The sequence below is a fragment of the Bombus affinis genome, chromosome 9, assembly GCF_024516045.1.
Source record: "Bombus affinis isolate iyBomAffi1 chromosome 9, iyBomAffi1.2, whole genome shotgun sequence".
In the NCBI taxonomy this organism is placed as follows: domain Eukaryota; kingdom Metazoa; phylum Arthropoda; class Insecta; order Hymenoptera; family Apidae; genus Bombus; species Bombus affinis.
Genome location: NC_066352.1, coordinates 1,209,834 through 1,234,257, shown reverse-complemented (window position 1 = coordinate 1,234,257; position 24,424 = coordinate 1,209,834). Strand labels below are relative to the sequence as shown.

The following is a 24,424-nucleotide window of genomic DNA, read 5'->3' as shown; positions in this document are numbered from 1 at the left end:
ATGGGTGTTTCCTTTTTAGTCTTCTGTCCATTTTTATGGTTTTGTACGTTTCCGCAGCCAGCCGGTTTGGGTGTGTTGCTATTCTTGATTTGAAAGATCCTACCCCATCCATACTACTCCATCTTAAAATCCTACCTAACCAACAGACAATTCATAGTTAAATGCCTAGGCGCCTCTTCCGCAACATTCCCAATAGAATCCGGCATACCCCAAGGTAGTGTCCTCGGACCCCTACTGTTCTCCATCTACACTGCCGACTTACCTATATCAAACGAGGTAACAATAGCAACATTTGCCGACGACACAGCACTATTAGCTACCCACGCAGACCCGGCAATTGCCTCATCCACTCTCCAGCGAAGTCTCGACACCATGGAAAAGTGGTTCCAAAAATGGGGCTTCAAAATAAACGAAAAAAAATCCTCTCATGTAACCTTCACGCTCCGAAAACAAACCTGCCCCCAGGTCACCATTAACAACACAATAATCCCAAGCAAGGACTCCGTAAAATACCTGGGCATGACCCTGGACAGGAGGCTAACTTGGAAAAAACATATCTCAGAGAAATCAAAGCAATTAAAGGAAAAACTAAGAAAACTCTATTGGCTCACGGGCCGACGCTCCAAACTAAACATACAGAACAAAATAACCCTCTACAAAGCCGTAATAAAACCTGTCTGGACCTACGGAATCCAACTATGGGGAACAGCAAGTAATTCCAACATTGAAATACTCCAACGCTTCCAATCGAAAACGCTAAGATCCCTATTAAATGCACCCTGGTATGTTACCAACGAAACAATCCACCGTGACCTCAAGATACCTACAGTCAAAGATGAAATAAACAAGTTCAGAAGCAGATATAACACAAGAGTCAACAACCACCACAACCCACTAGTCACCCAACTACTGGACACGACGGACCAGATCCGCAGACTAAAAAGAAAATACCCACTAGATTAAATCCTTAGTCCTACTAGAATCAACAATATAAAGCTATTATAATCCATGTCATTGTACCACGCCAAACTAAGTTACTGAAAATTCTCAACGAGAATTGATTGTAAATATTCTAATAAATAAAAAAAAAAAAAAAAATTTGCTCTATCGTGGAGTGTTTGTTCCTGAAACCAAATTGGTGATCCGGTATTAGTCTTTTTGTCTCTATTATTGTTTTTATCCGGCAATATATTATTTTTTCCAGTATTTTGGAAAATACTGGAAGCAGTGATGTTGGTCTGTAAGATGCAGTTTGGTGCGGGTCTTTGCCTGGTTTATGTAACATTTTGATCTGTGCTAATTTCCATGGTTTGGGGAAGTATTGAATTCTTAGAATTACATTGAATATTATTGTCATTAGTCTTATTGCTTTTGGTCGAAGGTTTTTCAAGATTTTACCATTGATTAGGTCGATTCCTGGAAGCAGATTCGTTGATGACAATGTTTCCTTAGGAAAGTGAGGGCGACGGGCATAGCTGCTACCTGATTAAGTTACAAGGTTGGTAGGAGAGGAAGGATGCTAGCTGCCCCTGAGAGAAAGTTGTCAACGGGAGACATCTACGTGAGAAAAACCAGAGTTCCCGTATTTTCCTGTTCTAAAGAACCTGAACTAGAAAAATGTTAAGATTTTCATCTTGCGGTCATCTTGCCCCAGGGGTTAGGGTCCAGGCTTTGTGTAGCAGGTCACGGGACGTAACAATGACTCTTCGGCCAAGGACAAGGTGCTAGCAATCGTACCTGTCCATGTACCTGTCCAACCTGAAGCGCATTATACGCGTAAGGTTGCCAGTCGAGAAATCGTTATTTAACCTATGCGAATGATAGGAATCGCTTTGATCGGGAATGAAGAAACAGAGAGGGGAGAATGGAATGAAACGTAGTCGGTCGATAGACGTTGAATGCGAGCTTTCTAAGCTGTCCGGCTGAATGAACCCACAACATGTACATACTTACTTACACTTTGACAATGGGAATGAGACGAGATAATGGATGGTGGGTGTCATCCGGTGACTACCTACACGCTGCCTAACTTCCTTCCTGCATCTCTGTAGGCGACGTTCTTGTCCAAATCCTCTAGTTATTCCTAGATAGAATTACATTTTCTAAATATGAAAGAAACCGAAACGGAGTTGATCGTGTCATGCGACAAGTTGCAGCCATAAATAGAACACAAGCATCGAACTAGTATACACGTGACATTGTTTTTCACGTGTTTCAAGTATTTTTCTGTTGCGCTGGTACAATTTTCGCGCTAATAAACCAAACAGTGACACACCACCGTACGCGGCGGCTCTTCACGCTGTGGAAATTTCCATTCGTGAAAACCAGTGGCGTAGTCAACCGTTTATTTCACACTGAAACTTCCCACTTGCATTCAACTTCCGTATTCGACATATTCAAAATGTTTGGTGTCCAGCCTGCATATAAATGCCAATCGTAGGTATCTTCGATTCATTCGTGGGGTAAATTCGAATCATTCTCTATGTCACCTGTTATCTATTATTTCAATGATTTTATCGAGAATGATAGCCATAAATCACGCGTTGATAAATTAATACTTTTTTCATCGCATGGTAATCTATTTTTTCGTTTCTACATTAGTATGTGGAAGATAACGAGAATAACCATGTATTGCAACATCGCGATCCAACGATTCCAACAACTTTGACATATCGGATATGTAAAAATTATCGACAACGGTCGTTTCGATAATAATTATTTTTAGCTTCACTAGCTAAATATTTTTTAACGCCGCTCTTTCTTCTTGACCTCGTTGAATTTATTTAGAAATATCGGTTGATCGAAAAACAGGTTTCATTTCATATTTATTAGAATTAAGTTGCCTTCAAATTTGAGCATAAAGCATGTAAAAGATCAATCCGAATATTACAGCGAACTATGGTAAACACCGGATGGTTTCAACGATTGGCTGTGAATTTCAGTTGCGCAATGTCGATCGTGTGTTATCTCATTTTAAATTTCTGATAAAAACAGGCTAAACGGTATAACAATTTTGACAATGCAAATCTCGTCGAAGTTTTCTACGTACGATTCATTGTTATTCACGTATTACGTCAAAGTAACGATTGCAAGCGACTACGATGACGTTAGCTACCGTAGGATAAACTAAAAATACGACTATTTCCTTTAGGCTTTTCCAAATAATATCACGAAAAGAACGAGTTTGCCGCAATTATCAAAAGAAACTCGTGGAAGATCTGCAGGCAAAGTATTCTTACAAACGGCTCGTGTACGATTCAGTTACATTCACACTGTGTTATTTTAACGCAAAATATCATTTTAGTTATTTTATTTTATTTTTAAGAACTCCAAGTATATCTATTTAACGATCTGACTGCTGCCTTTTTGTGCATTCAAATTAGACGTTCAAACGAACGAAGTATGTACATAGTTATGCCATCATTAACGATATTAATAGCCGCATAAACGAAAAAACTTAGTGTAGAGGTCGATTGCAATCGAAAAATCCACGTGCTCACGCGACGTTTATGTAAATGTGTTATAGATACGGCAAAGGTAATTCTATTTAAGGTATAACGAACTCTAAGAACGTCCTTTTGGTACTATTTCAGTTAAGACGATATATCGATCAGTTTACCAACACAATGCATTTAAATACCAACCGGTAATACGAATTTATACTTATGATTTCTTGAGAACGAACGATTTATTTCACAATATACATACTTCTGCCTATAGGTGACATTTGCAACAGGCGGTTACGTCGACAATTCCGTGTTCCAAATTTTCCTCGATTATACGTTTAGCTTACCTTATCTTCGATGCTGAAAATCGTGCAACGACAAGACTTTGATTGCAAATTAGGTTTTGACAAGTTTGACAAATCAATCTTCGAACTTGATATCGTCCTTATATCTGCCATATTTTTCAGATTGAATGCCCGATGCCTGATACGATCGGTCTGTCGTTCGTCGATCGTATCTATGCGATCGTTTCTATTCTTATCGATAATATTGGTAAATCATACTTGAAAAATTCTATATAATCATGAGTCATAACGATTGCTCATTCGTAACTCGAATATCAAATACTATTTTGCACGTGTCATCGTCGTCGTATTAAGCAACTAATTGTCGTCATATTGAAATTGTTGCGTGACTCAATACGAAAAAATTACGCGAGCATCCTAAGAAGCTGTGGGAACTTTCGCTGTCACAGGTTTTCCTTTGAAAAAATACTTTAGGAAATTAAGAAATACTCTATTAATACTTTGAAACTCATTTATTGAACATGACATAAAAATCACGATATATGATAATGATGAACCGAGTCTATTGTAAGCTTTCAAACTTTAGATATATTATTCATCTTGAATGTTCGCCTGTAATATCTTACTCGAATGTCTTAACAAACGCTAACGGACTCGTTATTTTATACATGTATAATTATATTCATGGAATGTGCACCCGTCGTTTCGCTTTCTTTTCCATTTTGTACGTCCATGTACGTACATACGTCCAGAAAAGGAAAATAGGAAAAGAAAAAGAAAAAAGATTGATAACAGGTTTTGACAAAAAATTTCAAATGTTCGCTTAGTATCGTATATTTTGTTATTTCTTGTTTTTTCAATCTTTAAATTTTGAGAAATTAAGAAGCTCGATGATGTACCCGACATTTCATTCTTGATGAAGTTACGTTGAAGAACGAGCGTTACGGGCTTTTCAATAACAAAAGCTGCTATTTTATAAAAAGAAAAAAAAAATAAATACACAACATAAGATCGAAAAATAGCGAGAGAATGATAGAGGTTTGTGGTGGCAGAAAACGAACAGGTTGCCGCGGAAAAAGCAACAGCCGCTCGTCAAGTCTATCATGTATGTATATAGATGCTATATTTTTATGCGATCCTGGGGATTTTGGCAGTGACATTCAATCGTCATGGTTGAGGAGAAAGTCATTGAGGGATCAACGATACTATGTATACCGACGAATAATGTCGTTTTGAATCGCGAAAGCGACAATTCTGCTTCTACAATGCAAAAATATTAGACAAAATATGAAACGGCGAGCATATTCTACTTATAATACAAAAGCGTTCTTCAGGCCGTTTTATTATACGTAAAGTATACGTTAGTAAATACGTAAAAGATGCGTAATAGGTACGCAAAGTACCTATACGTTTCAACATAAAGCTCACCACGCATATCCCTAAACGCGATAGAAATTAGTTTCTGATATTTACGTTCGATTCTATCGCTCGATCCAAGCCGAAACTATCAATTTGTACTTTCGTATGAAATTGTTCGCGACCGTTTTCCCATGACTCGTACTCCCATCTCCTCAGCCACGCGCTAAAAATCAGCTCAAAATGTCCCGAGTGAGGTATAACGAATAACCATAACGCAGTTGCAATAGTTATACAAAAAATAGTCAAATTGTCGAATAATGTATATGTATATATGCACACAACAGGCGCGCAACAAGCGCGTGTGCGTGTGTCGATGTATACGTATGTACATATTCAAATATATATAAATATATTTGTATATATTCATATAGCTTTATAGTTGCGCGAACATTGTGACCGTAGAATGAAAGTGGATCGAGCTGAAACGGATAAACTATGAGATACGTACAGCTAAGTGTTTTATAAATCGAATTGAAAAGTAACAAATGTTATGTAAATATTTCGAATTAACGCGAAAAATATTATATACAAAAAGATGGGAGGTCAAAGCATCCAATCCACGTTTACTCCGCGGTCCGAGGCCGCCGTAATAAATAGATCGTATTATCTCGTCAATCTCTAAATTCTAATAACACCATTGTTCCTAATCAGTACAAATCAATCAACGAAATGATGGAACGAAATTTCGCCAAGGTTCGTGCAACGTTCTCGATCCTTCGCGCGTCCCAACACTTCGTCAAGCACCACGTTTTACCATCAGATCGGTAATTCTATTGTTTTTCTGTTCTCTAAAGCAGTCTTACATATAACGGCAATTTTTCTGAATTAGTCCTTTCATTCTTATCGGATCTGGTCTTTTCCTTCGTTCGTTCTTTCTTTCCTCGTTCACCCCGCATTTTCACTGAAAAGAAAAAGGAACGAAAAAGGAAAAAAGAAAAGAAAACAAAGGGATACAAAGAAAAACTGTCGGACAATCGTCTTGAAAATTAGGCGACGTGCTTCTCACATCAAATTTGATAATCTTTTAGAATTTAACGTTGAACGATATCTATTTAGAAAATAAATAAATCCCGAAAACATGTTCGATCGAAAATTAAGGAAAAATCGTTTGACCCCTTGTTCTCGTTCGAATCAACATCGTTATGGAACGAGGAAAGAACTCGTCGCTGTTGCTATCAAAGGACGCGCATTGATTGACGGAGAATCGAAGCGTTCGTACGAATTTTCGTAGTAACAATAACATTTCCCCAACTTCTACCTCCATTTTTTTATTTTTTTTCTTTTTCTTTTATATGATTGTTGCAAAATAATTCTACCTTATAGCTTACGGTATCACAGAGTTACACGCGGTATCATATAATTGCTCCCACTTCGTAATTTCGCAAAACGATAAGGAAAGCGCGTGATCATCTTATTCGAAAAATTGAAAATTGCGGTAATATATAGATGGACGCAGACGATGTCACCGTATTACACATATAAAAAACAAACTTCTGTTTATCTTACACGCAATTAAATACTGTTCAATCATTATGAAACGGAACGATACGTTGCTGTAACTTTGCTCGAATTATATCGTCGTTAAAGTTCTGTATGAACTTTAATTTTTTTTAAGAAACAGCAGGACGTTTCAATCGTACCGTTCTTTGGTTTTCAATACCGTCCATCGTGTATGAGACGATCGAATAAAAGCAAAGGTAAAGAGAAGAAGGATAGGAAAAAACGTGAATTCGGATAATCAAGAAATTATCTAATTTAGATAATTAGTATTTGTAGAATTGCACATAAAAGTATCTCTACGATTTCATTCGATGTCTTGGAGAGACGTCGTTCTGCGTCCAATTTTCGAGGATACTTTCGTTTCTCTATTCCAGGATTATTCATCAAACAGATTATTCAACATATAACAAGTAACAGGCTTGACCATTTATCTCGACGCAACTAATATATCATTATACTATAAAGAAATTTAACAAACGCTTCGTAACGACTAATCAAAACAGCAAAATCCAGTACCTCGGGCGCGGGACAAAGGAAAACCGCTATGATACACTTCGATACATACTGCGAGGATTCTTTAAAAAATGTATCCTTTTTGCGATATAAACTAGCAAATAAGTCTCGTATGTATTGCAAATACGTTTACCTCGAAACGATACCAAAGGGAGATCAATCTCAAAAAATCAGAAACGGATCGATCGGGAAGAAAGTTTGAAATAAGCAATTTTCCATGCGGGACCAACGTTTTATAAATAAAATAAAAAAAAAAGTATATTCGTGCATCGTTTCGAAGACAAAGTATTTGGTCGCGTGTTTGTTAAATTTTATGCGAGACGAAGTTTAACGAAAGCGTCAAATAAATATTTACGCATATAAGTACAGTTAATGTCGCTCGAACGATAGTGTATATACGTGTATATACACATATACGATTAAAATAAGTAAGTCTTTTCTTAGGCTCCGTTCTCTCACTAGCTCACCTATATTGTACGTGTATATAATGCGCATTCGTATACCCTTTCGCAGTTTTCGCATATACGCACGCACATTCCCTTTGGAGGCAGCAAGTAATCTTAACGATGAAAACAAGCGTTTCCGGTTGTCGTATGCGAGAACCTCTACGGGAACTCCTTTGACTCGGACGCGACTTACGCCACGTCATAGTCACCCCATTTTTCTGCTTGCCCTAATATTTTAAAAACATATTTACCACAGTTACCATTTGATTGGCTAGACGTTACACGAATGACAAAAAGAAAGTAAGAATCTTGTAAATAAATTCCAAAGAAGTAGGAAGAAGCTCGAACGAAATACAACTTTGTTTTAGCTACGTCTTTAATAGAAAGAGAGGAAGACAAAAAGAGAAAGAAAGAAAATAGAGAAAGGAGAAAGAAAGAAAGAGAGAGAGAGAGAGAGAGAGAGAGAAAAGGAACAGAGCGTGAAACAATTTTGACCATTTTAGTAAGAAGCGAAGATCGTGTAACGCTTGAGCTGTTTCTGAGATTTTATACGCGCAATAATATATGTACAATGAAGGAACTAGCTTTTAGGTCTGGACATTAAGATCCTATACCGACCCCGACTGGCCACGAACTATGCAATTATACGCGTACGAAACGAACGCGAAATGAACGCGAAATGAATGCGAAATAAACGCAGTCCAACGTACGCGCCAACGTAGATAACGTAGATAACGACGAATTCCATTGTGATTATGTACCTCTTTCACTGGATCCTTCTTGTTGCTCGTTCCCGGTGCTTGTGGTCCTTCGCTCCTTCTTATTAGATGCCACTGTTCCAAGAATCGATCATCATCGTCGTCGCTGGCAATCGAATCGCGGGAAACTTTTTCTTCTTACGGCTCGTCCGATTCTATTCCCGTTGCTGTCGTTGTCACTTTTGTTGTTGTCGTGCTGTTTTACCACGCCGAAGGCGGCGGATCCGGACAGGATCGTACCACCCCCTCGTGGATCGTTGCGGACGTGGTAACGGGTGCAGAGGTACGTCGGATCTCGATCGGTTTCGAGCCGGAAATCGGTGGCCGGCCCAAAACCGCCTGACTGTTTCACGACAAGTTTCGCTGATCTTCAGCGGTATCGTCAGCCTTTTTCAAAGACCTTTTCAACTTGTCCACCAGCCGATTGTGGAACTTGTTCAGAGAATTAGAGCTGCCGGTTTTCGGCGGAGACGAACCGGTACTCTTGCTCGGACTTTGCAACGAGCTTTGAGACGCCCTCGAGGACGTTCTCGAGAAATGCCGGGAAGTAAGGGGCACGGAACGGTGAGCCGGCGATGTCAGAAAGTCTGACCCTGGCGAGGTAGACAACGATGGACCCTCGGATTTTGAACATTCCGAAACCTGCGAACAAAACGAATCGTTTCTTAATTCTTTACTCTTAGTTCTCACGGAAATCGTTAAAAACCTATCGATCGGATGATATTGATTCGAAACGCGCGCCAACTCCATTGCATACCTGCTACTTTCACTTTCTATCTGGTCCTATCTTCTGCGGTCGACTCGGTTCACAAGATTCTTATATTCTACGCTATACTTTGCAATTTCACGCTACGCGTATGCGCTTTCGAATTTTCCGAAACAAAAACAACGGAGAAATTTAGCCAGTAATCTTCTCGAAAGCGCATGTTTCCTGATGGAAAGTCCTCGCTGATAATCTCGCGTTTGAAAAGTTCGAGGATGAAAACTAGACCGAGAAACTCGAAGAGCAGGCACGAGGAGTCGACGATATCGGTAGGAATAAGGGTAAGCGCAAGTAGATATTTCGGCATGTAGATAGAATCGTAGAGGCAACGCGTACCGATCGTCGCCCATACTGGATATAACACGGCAAACGATCGACGTATTGTTTCTGCCGTGTACTTCGCGAAGCGAATTTAGCGTTGCATTGCGTTGCAGACAAGGCCGAATGCCCTCGATGCAACGTTACGATGGAACAGTGGTTCGCAATCAAGCACGCCGCATCGAGTAATCGATGTTGCACGTGCGCACGTGCGCCACAACCTCGGACACGACGAATTTCTCGCCGCAGATTCACGTACTTCGGTTACGCGCGATTACGTAATTTCTTATCACGAGAGTAACTGGCTCGATTCTTGGGTTCGCGCGTGGCTCTACGACCGATACGAATTAGCATCCGATCAAACGGTCCATGCTATACCGCAAAAACGCCGACAGATGGCCAGCCGAGTTTCGTTGATTCGAATATTTCGAAAGCTTTACGAAATTCACTACAATGTCGTGTAAGTCGAAAGTTAACACGGGTCGTTGAAACTCGGCTAAATGCTCCATCGAGTCCAACATACATACACACGTAATTATCGGTTAACGCGTTCACAGCCCCATGCGATTTATAGCAAGGTCTCACGCTTATATTTCTCGAACTTTGCCCGACCACAACGACTACGACGATATCGCCGCGATTCAAAACGACACGTATCGGCGAAACACGAATGCGTTTTTAAACGAAAAGATTTGGCTCGAAGGAACGTTAATCGATGGTGTAAAATTTGGAAGGATATAAAGCGATAAAGATAAGACCGGCGATGAAACGTGAGAAGAATTTCGCCTTTGACGCCGGAAGTATAGCTAAATAGCCTTATCGATGATAGATCGAGTTATGATTTCGCGATGCGATCAAAGCGATACTATCGGAAAGATTATCGCACGCGATGCGTTACGAAATTAGGAACAAACGTTGCGCAATCATGTATCACGCCGTAGCAAAGATGTGCCTACGAACGTCGCGTCGCGAACGCGCGAAAAGAACTATTTCTTCGCGAAAAAGTTCTGTTTTCTTCGTCAGCATTACCAGAATGCCGACAATCCGACTACCTCGCGCACGAAGTACGTATGTGCCACAATAAACGCCGGAATGTTTCGTATCCGTCGTCGAGTCACTTTCGTCGCGCGTAATCGACCATTCGCTGCCTGACCGTGAAATTATTTCCGACCGCCGCTGTACGTATTTACGTATCTATATGACACGCTTGAGAAATATTCGTGATCGAAATTCGTGCGATCTATGAAATGCATTTCGGATACGGCACGCGTCAACAACGTGCTTGAGTTAACAACGATATTCTCGAGTCTTTGAATATCGTTTCCACGCGATATCGCTATCTGACGGAAATTTTTTTTCGCAAACCAAAAAACGCAACGAATGCTCGAAACTTACCGTAACGATATGGAAAATCAAATACACATCGTGCGAACAAAATTTCGCGCCAACTTCGAGTTACCGGAACGCGCACGAACGAACTCTGTCCGTTCGTTTCGATTCTGTAGGTTCGGTTTCAGGCGGATTTGTAACAAATAAACCACTCACCTTTCTACTGCGACAGGCCTGAGGATTGGAACACTCGGAAGATCGACGACTGCGGTTGGTCTTGTAAATGTCCCACTCGTTTTTCATAACGGGCATCATAAACGCCATCTCGATAGCCGGCACTCGTGACCGAGCACACACTCTCTTTCTTTCTATTCCGCGGCAAGTTGCCTTCCTTTTCTTTCACCTAGCACTATACCTAGCCGTCGTCTTTCTCGCTCCGTTTTTCTGGAAAGTTCAAACCAGACGGTTCCTGGCGTCGCTAAACGTCGATAGTTTTTCCAAGAGATTCCGTTGAACCACTGCGTGCTCTCCCTTCACCAGATCGACGAGACAATTTCTCTTTGTAGCGGGAATTGACGAGTCAGTTTTCGGAACGCGTGTGCAAATTTGTTCGTTCTGTTCACGAAACGTTTGTCGCGATTCGAATCCGCTTTTTCGTTTAGGTTTTTCGTCTGGAAATCGAGTCGATGCGAAATTCGCGCAGTGTTCGTTTCGATCAGATTCTCTGACTTCGATAGAGCAAATAGACGCCGTCGTCGACGACAACAATGACTCGTCACTGAGGTTGTTGTGGTTGCTGGTACCGCTGCCAACTGATCCTCCCAATCGCTGTTGCTACTGTTTCGACTGGAAAACTGCATACACGTCGTACGCTTTCACGGATAGCTGGTCGTTTTTTATGGTAGTTCGGCGTGCTGCCTTTTCAACAACGTTCTCGATCACGCGCGTCCGGTCGATGCGGTAGTCTGCTACGGAATGAGCACGCTGCTGCTCGTGTAGGTAGGTGTAAAAGGTTGCCACGGTGGGGATCACCGGCCGACCCTATTGGTCCATTCTGAGGCGGGACTCCTACGTCACGGGTTACCATTGATTTTCCAATGTTGATACACACGGCAGCATGACGTCCCGGATTGATTTTCTGGCAGGGGTTCCTGCTGGATCGCACGTATACGTTGCCCCGATCCCGATATATATCTACGTCAACGCGTAGGAATGTCTCCTTCCCTCCGAAAAGGATTCGCTTCGACCTAACGAGCACCCAGCTTCCTCTCTGGCCTGTCCTCGACCCTTTCGCTTCTTCCTGCAAAAATCTGTTTTCTTCCGCTCTCTCAAGGTCGCCTTATGGCAAATTGCATCGCGTTCAAACGCAGATACCAAATACGTAAGTACACGTGCGATGCACGTTCATCCATTGCGATCCGTTTCTCTTTCGCGATATAATTAGGAATTGCCAGCTTCTATTTCTGACCTGTTATATCCTTCGAAACTTTTCATTCGATACGGAATACTACTGGCCATTAGCGCTGGCGCTGACGCTGGCGCTCGGAAACCTTGAGACGTAATTTCATCCTAGTAGCGAAATGACGTACAACAAACCGCTAATAATCGTTGAACGCTAATAATTGGCTGGCGCATAGTGATGCAATATTAAAATAAATTGCGCGGTACGCGATAGATATATATTAGAAAACCAATTCTACCTAATTTGCGATCATTTTTTTACCGATCGATCGATGCGCGATGATACATGACAAACGTACCATCCGATCAAATCAGAAAAACGTATTTTACGCTGGTAAATTGCATGTAAAATTGAGAGAAATACGTTTTATATCTCGATCAACTGTTGGTATCGAGCGCACGTATCTACGGTCGGTATCGTATCATCCGTCGGTCACTAGACGTAACAGTAAAAATAATGGTAACTTATCGCAAGAGTATTATATATGTGTTACAATACAATACAAGCTTTTCCAATGTTTAGCATTATTTACGTGATTGCGAACTTTTATTGAACTAAAAAACAATAGAATAAAGAAAATATAAATTGTAACAATAGAAATATGGTATATCTAGATATCGCATATACAGTCAATAATTTGCAAACGCGATCTCGTTTGTCAGCAATTTGGTCTAACTTGTTACGTAACGACTTGAATTTCTACATTTTTGAAACTACGATGACTCCAACAGTTATAAATAATACAGAGGCGTAAAATGATCATGCATCGTCATTTTTGTAAAAAGTAAATTTATTTCGTTCGCAAAGGTACAGGGATCTTGGTTTAAATAAACGCAATTCGTTTGTTTCGTGCTGTTGTCGAGTGACCGAAAGAAAGTATAGGTACGCGATATATTCGATAACTATGTTGCTTCCGTTTGCCTCTATAAAAGACAACAGGACTGTCTTTGTTCTAACATTTCGTAAATTCTTCTTCTTTCCTTAACTATAAGTAGATAGTACGTAGCTTCGTGTTCGTACATCGGACAATAAAGGAACTGTAAGACCTGGCTTATTGTTAGTTTCAACATAATCGTCGATACTGTTACAACGATACTAAACACTGTTTTTTTTATTATTCCTTGGAAATTCATTCAAGTAATATCATCAAGAAAACTTTCGCGAATAGATACTTTGAGGACTCGTGTAACCTTGTAGTGTTAGTATCGCCGCGATCAGATCTTCGGAAGCTCTCAGGCAAATTGCATCGTTTTCTCACTCGGTACTCAGAAAGTAAGCAAATTCTATATTATCATATTACGATAAAATAGTTATGTTTTCTTCTTTCCTTCATACGCGTATTATAAAAGAAGCGTTTACCAACAGATACGTTTCGTACGGCGTGTTATAATCGCTTTAATCGTCAAACTGTTACAAACTTTTCTTTTCAACGCTATACTTCTTCGACGTGGCTAAGTGATACTTTATTATATCGCACGATCGCAATATCGTTACTCCGTAAAATCGCTACATTCTTTTCTTTCAATGAAAATACATTTTCGAATATTATCTTATCATTTAACGACAGTGATATCAAGAAATACCATCTTCTGTCGTTTCCCGTGGATCTTTCATAAAACATAATAACTAGGGGGCGTATCTTTGGCACGGTTAAGAGGTATTTGCAATTGTTTTCCGAAACACCTTCCCGTTCGCACAGTTCGGTGATCTATAAGCTAATACGCAAGAAGCACCAAATTACAAAAACTTGAGACGGATTCGTTTAGGGCCACCTGGCTCTTCCTCTATACGCCTAACATTCCAGTCTCTCTCTGTGCAAATATATTTATCTCGTCTACGTTTAGTGTACAATTACGACTTACACGCTAGCAAATACTATATTAATATCTCTTTTTTGGCACAGACTTGACAATCACACCGATCACAAACATCGAAAGTACTGTAACTTTGAATAAATAACTTTGCGTTTCTTAGATACCGTTGAATATTTAACAGGATAATTTTCGAATATCCAATCGTTTAATGCCATGTCGGATGATTCTAAGTAATTGTTGGTTTAAGTACTTGAGCTATTTATATACACGATGCGCATAAAAATAATATATTTCCGTATTGAACACTCTTTTAAATGGCATTATTTCCTTAATAATTTACCGTGAGAAATGAATGTCATATTTTATTCTCGAATCATACCGATGGATACCGTTCTGTTTCTCGGTTTCCTTATTTCTGTTAAATGCCCCGTGTACCTTTAACCCTTTGCACCGCGAATTTTATTTCAATTTCGTTAGCAGCAATTGCCAACGCTTTTAAGCGTTTTCTTTGAAATTTACTTTAATTAAAAAATACGACAATTTAAATAAACGAAGGAAGAAACAAATTCACTTAATCCTTCGAGTGCTGAATACTCGCGGCCTATGCCGTCCGTACGGACGGCGCGCGTCTAGCGCTGACGATCGCTGTGGACGGAATACTTTTTCCTTAGACCGAACTCTGTCGATCGACTATTCAAAGCGCAAATCGTAATAAGTTATAGTAATTCTTTTGCGCGAGATTAAACGATTCAAGAGCGTTATTTTTTAGTTATTCTTAATTATTTATTATAAACATCGAAATTTACAGTTAACTAGAATTTGGGTAATAAACTAGAAAACAATAAACTAGAAAACTAAATTTAGTAAATATAACACAAGTTAATAATTTAGTTGCGCGTGAAAAATTCGGTGCTTGAGAAAACTAAAAAAACCAGATGTGGAGTTTTCTTACAAGTGGTAACTGCTTCGACAATAACGAGCCACTATTGGCATTTGTTTACTGCCGTAAGGAATGCATTTATATTTATTTCACACAAACGTAATAGTATTACTTCTGCGTAGGTGTTCGGAAAAATTGGAAAACCCATACATGCGTGCTTAGTCCATGCCGGGCACTTACAGAAAACGCATATATATGTCCTTAGTCCACAACGATAGCTTTCGCCAGACACCTATATGCGCCCACAGCACTCAAAGGGATACCACTTTTATTCGCACTATCGCTGTATTTCGTAATTTTTAAGCGTATGATATATCTCGAAAGAATGTCCAGGATGCAAACCTGCTTTTCTTTCTCACGTTTCATGAAAATATGTGGACACGAAAGAATGTCGAGTGGGACGCGACAAAGGAGCTCCTGAGATAAAAACTGATATCGAGTCGCACTCGACACAGGAGTGCAAAGGGTTAATTAATAATTTTACGAAATGATTCTTCTTCTTTTCCTCCGGAATATTGCGATCTCAATGAGGCGTAAAACAATTACAAGTAGCATTGCACGGCGGAACTTACAAAATAACGGTACACCATGCTTTAATTAGAAAACGAGAAAATATATCTTTAACGAGAAAATATTGCATTTAGGTAACTTGTACATGTTGCACCTTGGAAAAATATCTCAAACGATTCGAATAAAAATATTACAACGATATGTCTCCTTTAAACTAACAAATAGTCGAACAAACGAATGGACGATTTCATAAACAAAACAGATAAATAAACGATATATCGGGTTGGCAACCAAGTGATTGCGGACTTTGTTAATATCATCTAATGGCAAAATCCGCAATCACTTAATTGCCAAGCCGATACAAATAAATAAATAAATAAATAATCGAATAATTAGACTATCGCGTGAAATATATAAAAAAAAAAAAAAAAAAACAAGCAAGCGTATAGATATAGGGAGAGTACTATTTCAATTTCGCAATTCAAACGTGCAATTGGAATAGAGGTGGATTCTTTGATGATCCCGCAGGTGATGTCGATGCTTGAATCGCTTCTTACACCAGGCGCATTGAAATCTTGGCCCAACGCCGCATTCCAGCCGTAAATGCCTGGTTAGGTTGCACTTGTGGGAATAAGTACGACCGCATTTCGGACACAAAAACGGTGGCCCATCTTCCAAATCCTTCAGCATCTTCCAAACTGCAACATTTTGTTAAGCACACGATGAAACGTTTGTCACGCATTTGATACAACGATTGGCAAGACGTGGCGGAAGTAGAGAAACAAGCGTTTTACGGCAAAATAATATTAATGTCGGGAAAGAATACAACGAATTCGAGGATCTTACATCGAGCCATGCTATGGCAAAATAAACGTGTTCCTTTCCTCTCGATCGCAACGAAATTTAGATAATCGTGCGAAGATGATTGCACACTCGCGCAAAATTACCTGTACGTTCGTTATAAACGATATTCACGATCAATCGCAAAGAACAGTTCTCGCATGCAACTATCAACATTTCTATGGAAGAACAATTTCACCGTGGAATACATCCGTTTGTTTGACTATTACACACGGTTTCTCAACGATGTTAACGTTTATTGAATGAACATTTGGAACGACGAAATCTTCACGGTCTGCTATTCATTTTCATGATACGAAAATTAATGACGTAATAACACATGTAACAAGAGATCGATAATTAATCGATCAGAGATACGATAACTTTTCGTAAATACAAAATATTTATTTTCTTTATCGTACAATTGTGAGTATTCATCGATGCCCATAGTTATCTATGTATGTAAGTACATGCGTGTATACTCGAACAAACTTCTCCCTTGTTTCCTTTAATATATTTTATATATACATATATATGCGTATATATAAGTATATATACAACAAGGGTTCATTGATTTCATTTCGACTCATCTTACCTATGTTTCATCTTTGTCTCGTTTACTCTTTACTATATTGTCCTGTACTTACTACGTTTACCACGTAGTGGACATATTATAATTTGATGGAATTCAACAGAAAAATGGCAACAAGTCAGTCTACTCTTGTCAGTCTACTATTAACACAATGACGAGTAACCTTCGAGATCACCGTTGAATTCAAGCTATAGATATTTAACGTTTCTGTAAACTGATTAATGGAAATGTACTTAAGGTTTCTGATGAGTTCTCATATGCAGAAGCAAGTTGTGCTTGTGTTTCGACTTCTTGTGACATATGGGACACTCGAATTGCGGCTCGACACCACACTCGAATCTAATATGCCTGTTCAAGGAGTGAGGCCTCGTGTAAGCGTTTCCACAACGCGAGCAAGAGTAGCTGGAAGTATCGCGAACATTCGCGTGATTTCCTCCCAACGATGGTTCGTCTAATCCATTCTCCGACATCTTCCCCGACGCAACAACGTCGTTTAGGCAATTTCCAGAACGCTGTATCTTGCTGGAATACTCGTTACCGTCGGAACCTGGCTCCTCCGTCGCTTGACTTTCCGCCATCAGACGAAGATACAAGCTCTGGTATCGATAATACCATTCGATCGCTGCACTTGGTGAGTACTTGCGTTCTAGAAAATAGACAACAGAATCAATATCGTTCCGCGTTGTCCGCTATTCGTTTCGTCGACGATTCTCTTACATCGATAGTCGTTCGAAAGAGATGAAACGTGAATTACGCGAAAGTGGATTTACACGCAAAGCACGAATCGTGGTACGTTTAACCGATCACCGTGAAAACGATTACCTGCGGCTTTAAATCACCAGCTCTATCCTTTCGTTTCCAGTTATCGAGTCTGCGATCAAATTTTCGAAATTCCTGAACGTAAGACGCGTTCCAAGTGCTATTTAGACATGGAGATTCAACGAGATATCGAGATCGCTTACGCCCTTGTATTACTGTTTGATGTCCAAATATCGTCGAACGCGGCTTATCTTCAAGATTCTGTTACGTTTCCTGACGTTTTCAATGGCGCGTGTTATTAAGCAAATGTAAAACCCGTCTCATAAAATTAGTTACGAATATGAAGTTGATTTTTCTGGCAATTGACACAGACACATATACGAGGTTTAGGTTCACCGCAAACAAGGCTTCGTGTTATGATTAAGTAGCACGTTAAGTTTTTATACAAGCAGCCACACTTTACTTGCAACATTTATAAACTTCACCGAGATTTTCCACCTTTCTCTTTTCTTCTTTCTAATTCAGTTTATTTCACAAAACGGAGAGCATGGTCGCCGGTTCGGATACAACGTTGAACAAGCGATTCGACGACAACAGGCCGATAGGAAAGAGAGGAACAGCAACTTGCGATTTATTGGCATTGTTATACTTGAAATCGATTAAGATGGTATCGATGTCATTAAAGAATATAATGACAATTGTAATTCTCCATATTTATTCATTCTTATCACGGCTTCCTAGTATTTATACGTTCAGGTATAGGAATTTATCGTTACGTACTTACACGCTATTAAGTAGAAACCGATTATGACTTAGTTCAGTTTTAGTCGACGAGATCTGATCGATCTATGTCTGCGAAAGAAACCGGCGATAAGAGAAATAATATTTTTAAAGCGGTACAACAAACGTATTCTAAAGCAGTCTTGTTGCGATTAACATATCTTCATCGGCTTGAGATACTATCTCTGTCGATATAAAAAGACAATTTGAGAATCGCATCGAGTATTTTCGTAATAGTATATTCTCGAGGAACATTTTTGTTTCGCCGGTTAAAATATCGATATAAAAATATTCTAAAAATCATTCGTGAAACAAAGATCGCTAAAGTTTATGCAGTTTAATGGGGCTTGGGTATCTTGTGTCGCCCCTGATAATGTTCGTTTAACTTGTACTGGTGATAGAACTTTTTCGGACACAATTTGCAAGAAAACTTTTTCTCTTTGTTACCACACTCAACCCTCTGATGCCTTAATAAACTGTCTCTCCACTTGTACCTCTTGCCACAACCGAAACAAATATTCATCAAGTTGCCATCATTGCGCAAATATTTCATTTCATCTTTTTGCGGTAAATTCACGCTGGCCGCGTAAGGTTGAAATCCCGATGGCAAACCGTATGGCAGTTGCAACGAGAAGTAGCCATCTGAAATTCAAGAAACAAATAAACCGTTTAGACAGCATTGCCGAATTGTTACACGAGAGTGAATAATAGTGAAAGAATCTTAGAAGCGTAAATCGAGCACTTTTTCAACCTGTTAAAAGTTCTTACGATCAATCATATCGATAATACTAGACGCTACGGAAATGTCAAACGATATCGATCGATACGCCTGGTGCAAGTACGATAGCTGAACGACGCGATTCTATAATTTTTCGTCGATTTTACAATCGGTTCGTTAAAATGCCGCTTAAGATATTCTGTACTGAACGAAGCGTTGAACAGGAGCAATAACATAAGATAAAACATTGAAACAACTTTATTAAACGAAAATAAAATGCAACAGATCGCACGTAGGTACAATAATCATCGATCGATCATTCGAAGAGGAAGCATTCAAATGGAAAACAGGTAGAAAGAACGGAAAGAATTCCAAAAACCGATTTCTTCGTTGTGGTTTGCGATTATGAAATTCGATTCATAGAGTTCGCGGCTACAATATTACACAGACTGATGATTTTCTTAAGTCGCTACTCTCTACTTGTGTTCTCATACAGACACCGATATACTCCCATTGCGAGACTTGAAAAGCGGCAAGTGTACGAACGAGTCTACTCCCTCCGTTGCGTAAATCTACATGACAAGCCATTTATATTTTCCCGTTTACAAACACCAACAGGCGTCAACTTCAGAATTTAGTAATTAACGATTATTCGATAAGCTTTATCCGACGTAACTTTGCGACGAATTTTTCTAAATAGTTGAAAAGAACGTTCGCATCAGATGCGTGTGATTTATCGACGGTCGTTATAGTACACGTTAAATTACTGTGGTTCGCGCGCACATATAGTTGTGTGTGTAACCATGTGTCAGTCGAATAACTTTATCAAGTTCCATGTAACGTGGCAGACATCAAATGAAAACATTATCGGCAATATAAAAATGTTTATAGACACGCGCGATATATTTGGCTGCTGGTCAAATCGCTCGATGGAAAAGATTCGAATGGAAAAAGAGAAACTTAGCACCTGGCGGATTTATAGATCGTGGTAAGCATCGACGTGATTCCGTAGTTCGTATCGGTACTTGAACTTTTTGTTGCATAGATGACAGGAAAATTTCTTCTCCTTGTTCCCACAGTCGACTCTCTGATGTCTCCTCAAGCTATCCTGCCATTTGTATCTTTTTCCACAATGAAGGCACACGAACGGAGCAATGACGCAAGAGTTGGATTCGTAACGTGGATCCATACCGCTCGCGAGAGTCGTCGATCCTCCGATTTCCGAGATGTACGATTTGTTAAGGAAGTACGAAGGTTCCTCGTCTTCTCCGATGTTACGAGCCTTTCTCTTCAGCGCCCATAACGCGCTGTAATCTCTCGTATCTTCGATACCTGCGGGAAAAACGTTCAGTGGCAGCGATCACGTTTCATGCGCGATAATTATTGCGAATCATGTAAACTAAAGGCAATGTAATATAATTTCGAATGTTTCCAGTGTTTGTTCTATGTTTAATTGACGCATAAATATAGATACAAATACAAATTGCATGGAAATAAACAAGCGTGAACATTTCCGTTAGGTCGTATAAGTTTCGCAGAATGTTAATTGAACAAAGTCGTGAAAAACATTTCTCTTTCTCGTGTTGAGAAAACAGAAAGAACGAGAAAAAAAGAAAACAAACAAGGAAATGCATCGATCAAATGCGATTCGACAGTTTCTTTCGATAACTTAAAATTCCATTTGAAATGGAGAAAATTCACATTCTCTCGTGCCATCAGAAATGAACAATCACGAAACGACAAAGGTTCCGAGTAGTCTCAAAGTCAGAAGAAAATTGTCTGCACGCTTTTTTTTTATTAAACGGTCGGTTTATCGGTAGCTGTAGACGCGTTGTCTTTGTCACCGCAAACGAGTCTCTGATGCCTCCTCAACGTGTCCAATCTTTTGTAACCTTTGCCGCACTGATTGCAATAAAACTTTTGTCGATGTAGCCATTCGACTTCCTCTTGCAGCTTCTCCAACGACGCATCGCATTTGGCTTGGTGCCGTTTAAGACTGTCCATTCGCGTGTACGCTCTGTCGCAACCGTCGCATCGAAATTGTTGATGAGATTTCACGCTTTTCCGGAGCACGCTCGATTCCATGGAATTCAAGATGGACGAGTCACAGAGCAAATAGTTCATCGCTAACTGTCCTTGAAACGAGATCTCACAAACCTCGGCGTCGTCCTCTTGCTCTTTTTCCGAGTAGCTCTCCGACTTCTCACCTGCAAAGAATACCATTTCTTCGTTATAAATGGGAGATCGCAAGCACCTTGTTGCGCTAGTTTTCCTCAAAAAGGGAGAAGCATGCATGTGTTTCGTTATAGTCAAATTACCTTCCATTCACCTTGCCTTTCAGCAAAAGCTTGACATACGTGACTATTCGCTGATTATAACGCGAATATCACTAACTTCGTTAGCGATCGGAAAAACGACTATAAACGAGCGGGAGAGAGAGAGAGAGAGAGAGAGAGGGGGAGAGAGAAAGGGAGAGAGAGAGAGAGTGTGTGTGTGAGGGAGAGAGAGAGAGAGAGAGTTCATCGAATAGATGAGCGGAGATTAAAGAGTGTCGTTTGAAAAACGTTTTATTCAATTTCGAACATACCAAGAAACACTAGCTTCATGGACGCGTTTAATTTCGCGGTTATTTACTGTGATACATTTACAGCATCGTCGATATACATATACACACGTACATAGCGCATGAAAGTGAAATTTTTTCTGACAAAAACCATATCACAAAGCAAAATATTACAATTATCGTACTGCGATATTACGCTAATTGCTTTGTTTTCGACGGTTATTAGAGTATTTGATGCCGTGGATTTTCAACCATTTACACCGATAGGATAGAATTTTACCATTCTATAGAAAATAAGCACCACTGTAACGCGATGCAAGAGTATTTTTTCTAAATAGATGAAAATCCAGACTATTATAGTCATGTTCTTTAATGTAAGTTGTCTTGTATTTCTTCCTCTTTCTATACGATATTATGTAATGTTTTTAACAACAAATACTTATAAAGGTAACGCGACTTCACGGTTTGTGTAATATAGAATGTATAACAAGGTACGTAACACAGTGGCACTTATTTGAAAAGATGAAAACGTTGAATTGGTACAGAGCGTATATGTCGTTTCCTTTTCTCTTCCCCCCTCAATCTTCTTTATAACGAGCTAATCCATAACTGTGGTAACGATTGATAAAGATAGGAAAGATCGTACGCGTAATACGATCAACGTATAAATTTTATATACTTCGTTTTAAGCGAATCGCAAAAATGGGAAACGGCCAAAAGAAAGAAAAACCAAGGTGACAATTCGTTAAAGGAAACTTTCAGTATTTTTCATACACGAGTTTCTCCTATGATGTTTGCGATTTTAAAAAGAGAGTCGAATGCGCCGATTTCACGTGAGAGATCAGCGAGAGCGGCTTCGCGAACTTCTTGCCGCAAAAGCGGCAGTACATTCTGTCTCCCTTTACTCTGCAATAATTCTTCTCGTGTCTTCGAAGACTGTCGAGCCTCGAGAAGCTTTTGCCGCATTCCTCGCAGATCACGCTCTTTGCAGCCTTCTTTCGTTCCGCCAAATCGTAACTGCTGGCAACGAACTCGAACAGAGTCTGCGGCTCCTCGTACTCGTTCTCCTGCTTCACGAACCAATCGCTCAAGTCCGCTCGTTTCCCTGCGAAGAACGAACGGTTCGCGTTAGCAAATATAATTACGTGGGTTTTATTGTTAGTCGGTTGATCGTACGAAACACAGGACAATACATGCATCGGAAAAGATACAAATTTTCACTACTGCTTCGGTGGCAGTAATCACGTAAATATACTAATTTCATCGTGTTTCCGCGATATTGCGGCAAACGGCATGGCGTAGAATCGATTTCGACCGATGCGAAACACACCTTTCTCTTTTTTGCCGTAGGTCGCTTATTCGTTACTTATTCCTCGCTTATTCGTCGCGTTCATGCCTTATCCCACATTGAAAGAACAGCAGACAGAACGTGTTGTTGCGGAGCCAGATGTGTTTATTGATCGAACGTAACAAAATTGAAAAATATGCTATGCCCGTGTCAGGTAGCTTGATTATGTTTATTCGAGATTCGATTAGAGTAAGGCTATAATAAAAGTTTCAAATTTCTACCCACGTAGAACGCATTCATAACATTTGACAGCAGTACTTGAACCATTCGTTTGATACATTCGTTTGAGTTTCTCTAACCTCCGCGAAGCTCCGGCAAAACGCGTGAAACGCAGAGTTTATTCGTCTTGTTGCTAGTCGATGACAACTGCTTTGTACGATACGAAGGACGTTCAACGAGCTTTCCTAAAAGCAAATCGTTCGTGGTTTCTAATTAGACATCGATCAAATTCGTCGCAGAGGAAATATAGCTTGATCGAATCGATGAGAACGAGCGAAAGCAAAGCTCAAACATAAGCGGAGACAGATTACATTAACATAGAAGATTAGTGGTTATAAAGAAGATCATTTTATAAGGAGCGAAAGCAAACATTGTGCCACCACTTTATAAAGCTCTTTTCCATCAGGAGCCCGGAATAATGTCACTGATTTCTTACATCTATACTATACACTAGTATAGCAATACTGCACTGTTAGTTGATACGGTACAAATAAATTACAATCGTCGATTACATTCTAATTACAAGAATAAACACATCGAGTAAAGTTACGCAAAAGTGTAAAAAGATAGATGGATTAAGTGAAAAGAGAAAGGAAGTGATATTACTATATTACTGACTACTCAAATATAAAGCCCACTGTCCCTTCGCTTACTAACTTGGCGAAGTAGCGTAGCATATACGTATAGAGTGTTTAATGCGATTAAGAACGCGGAACGTTCGATGAAGATGATGATATTTGCTCTCGATAGGTTAAAAATGCGTAGGATCGTCGACAAGTTAAGGAGCGGTGTGTTTGGTATTGTAGTGATTTGTCAATTCGTATCTTCGATAAAACTCCCTTCGACATATTCTGCAGTGATGTTTGGGTAATTTCCCGCATTCGAGTCTTTGATGCCTGCGGAGATTAGCCATCCACGAGTATCCTTTCCCACACTCTCCGCACATGTAACGTTGCAAGGAGGTAAGCCCGCGAGTCAAGCGTGGTTTAATCGTTTCCGGGATCAGTTTGATATCCTTGGATTCAAAAGCAGCAAACTTGTTCATCAGGTTGGAATCGTCTGAAATACCAGAAACATCGATT

At 39.7% G+C, this 24,424-nt stretch overlaps 3 protein-coding genes and 1 long non-coding RNA gene across 4 annotated transcripts; all 4 read right to left on the bottom strand.

Moving 5' to 3' along the window:
* Window positions 1-4,248: 4,248 nt before the first annotated feature.
* On the bottom strand, window positions 4,249-11,800 carry LOC126919970 (uncharacterized). The gene is made up of 2 exons (XM_050729760.1): window positions 11,014-11,800; window positions 4,249-9,029 (listed from the first exon to the last, which is right to left on the bottom strand). Exons 1-2 carry the CDS (start codon window positions 11,119-11,121, stop codon window positions 8,736-8,738), a joined length of 402 nt encoding a protein of 133 aa, XP_050585717.1. The 5' UTR covers window positions 11,122-11,800; the 3' UTR covers window positions 4,249-8,735.
* Window positions 11,801-17,188: 5,388 nt separating this feature from the next.
* Window positions 17,189-17,533, bottom strand: LOC126920089 (zinc finger and BTB domain-containing protein 16-A-like). The gene has a single exon (XM_050730017.1). It carries the CDS (start codon window positions 17,531-17,533, stop codon window positions 17,189-17,191), a length of 345 nt encoding a protein of 114 aa, XP_050585974.1.
* A 630-nt stretch (window positions 17,534-18,163) lies between these two features.
* Window positions 18,164-20,386, bottom strand: LOC126919972 (zinc finger and SCAN domain-containing protein 31-like). Its single transcript, XM_050729762.1, has 2 exons — window positions 20,180-20,386; window positions 18,164-19,136 (listed from the first exon to the last, which is right to left on the bottom strand). The coding sequence occupies exons 1-2, from the start codon at window positions 20,253-20,255 to the stop codon at window positions 18,832-18,834; spliced, it is 381 nt and encodes a 126-aa protein (XP_050585719.1). The 5' UTR covers window positions 20,256-20,386; the 3' UTR covers window positions 18,164-18,831.
* Window positions 20,387-21,761: 1,375 nt separating this feature from the next.
* Window positions 21,762-24,114, bottom strand: LOC126919979 (uncharacterized). Its single transcript, XR_007711851.1, has 2 exons — window positions 23,106-24,114; window positions 21,762-22,880 (listed from the first exon to the last, which is right to left on the bottom strand). It is a non-coding gene; the product is annotated as an uncharacterized LOC126919979 (long non-coding RNA).
* Window positions 24,115-24,424: the final 310 nt, after the last annotated feature.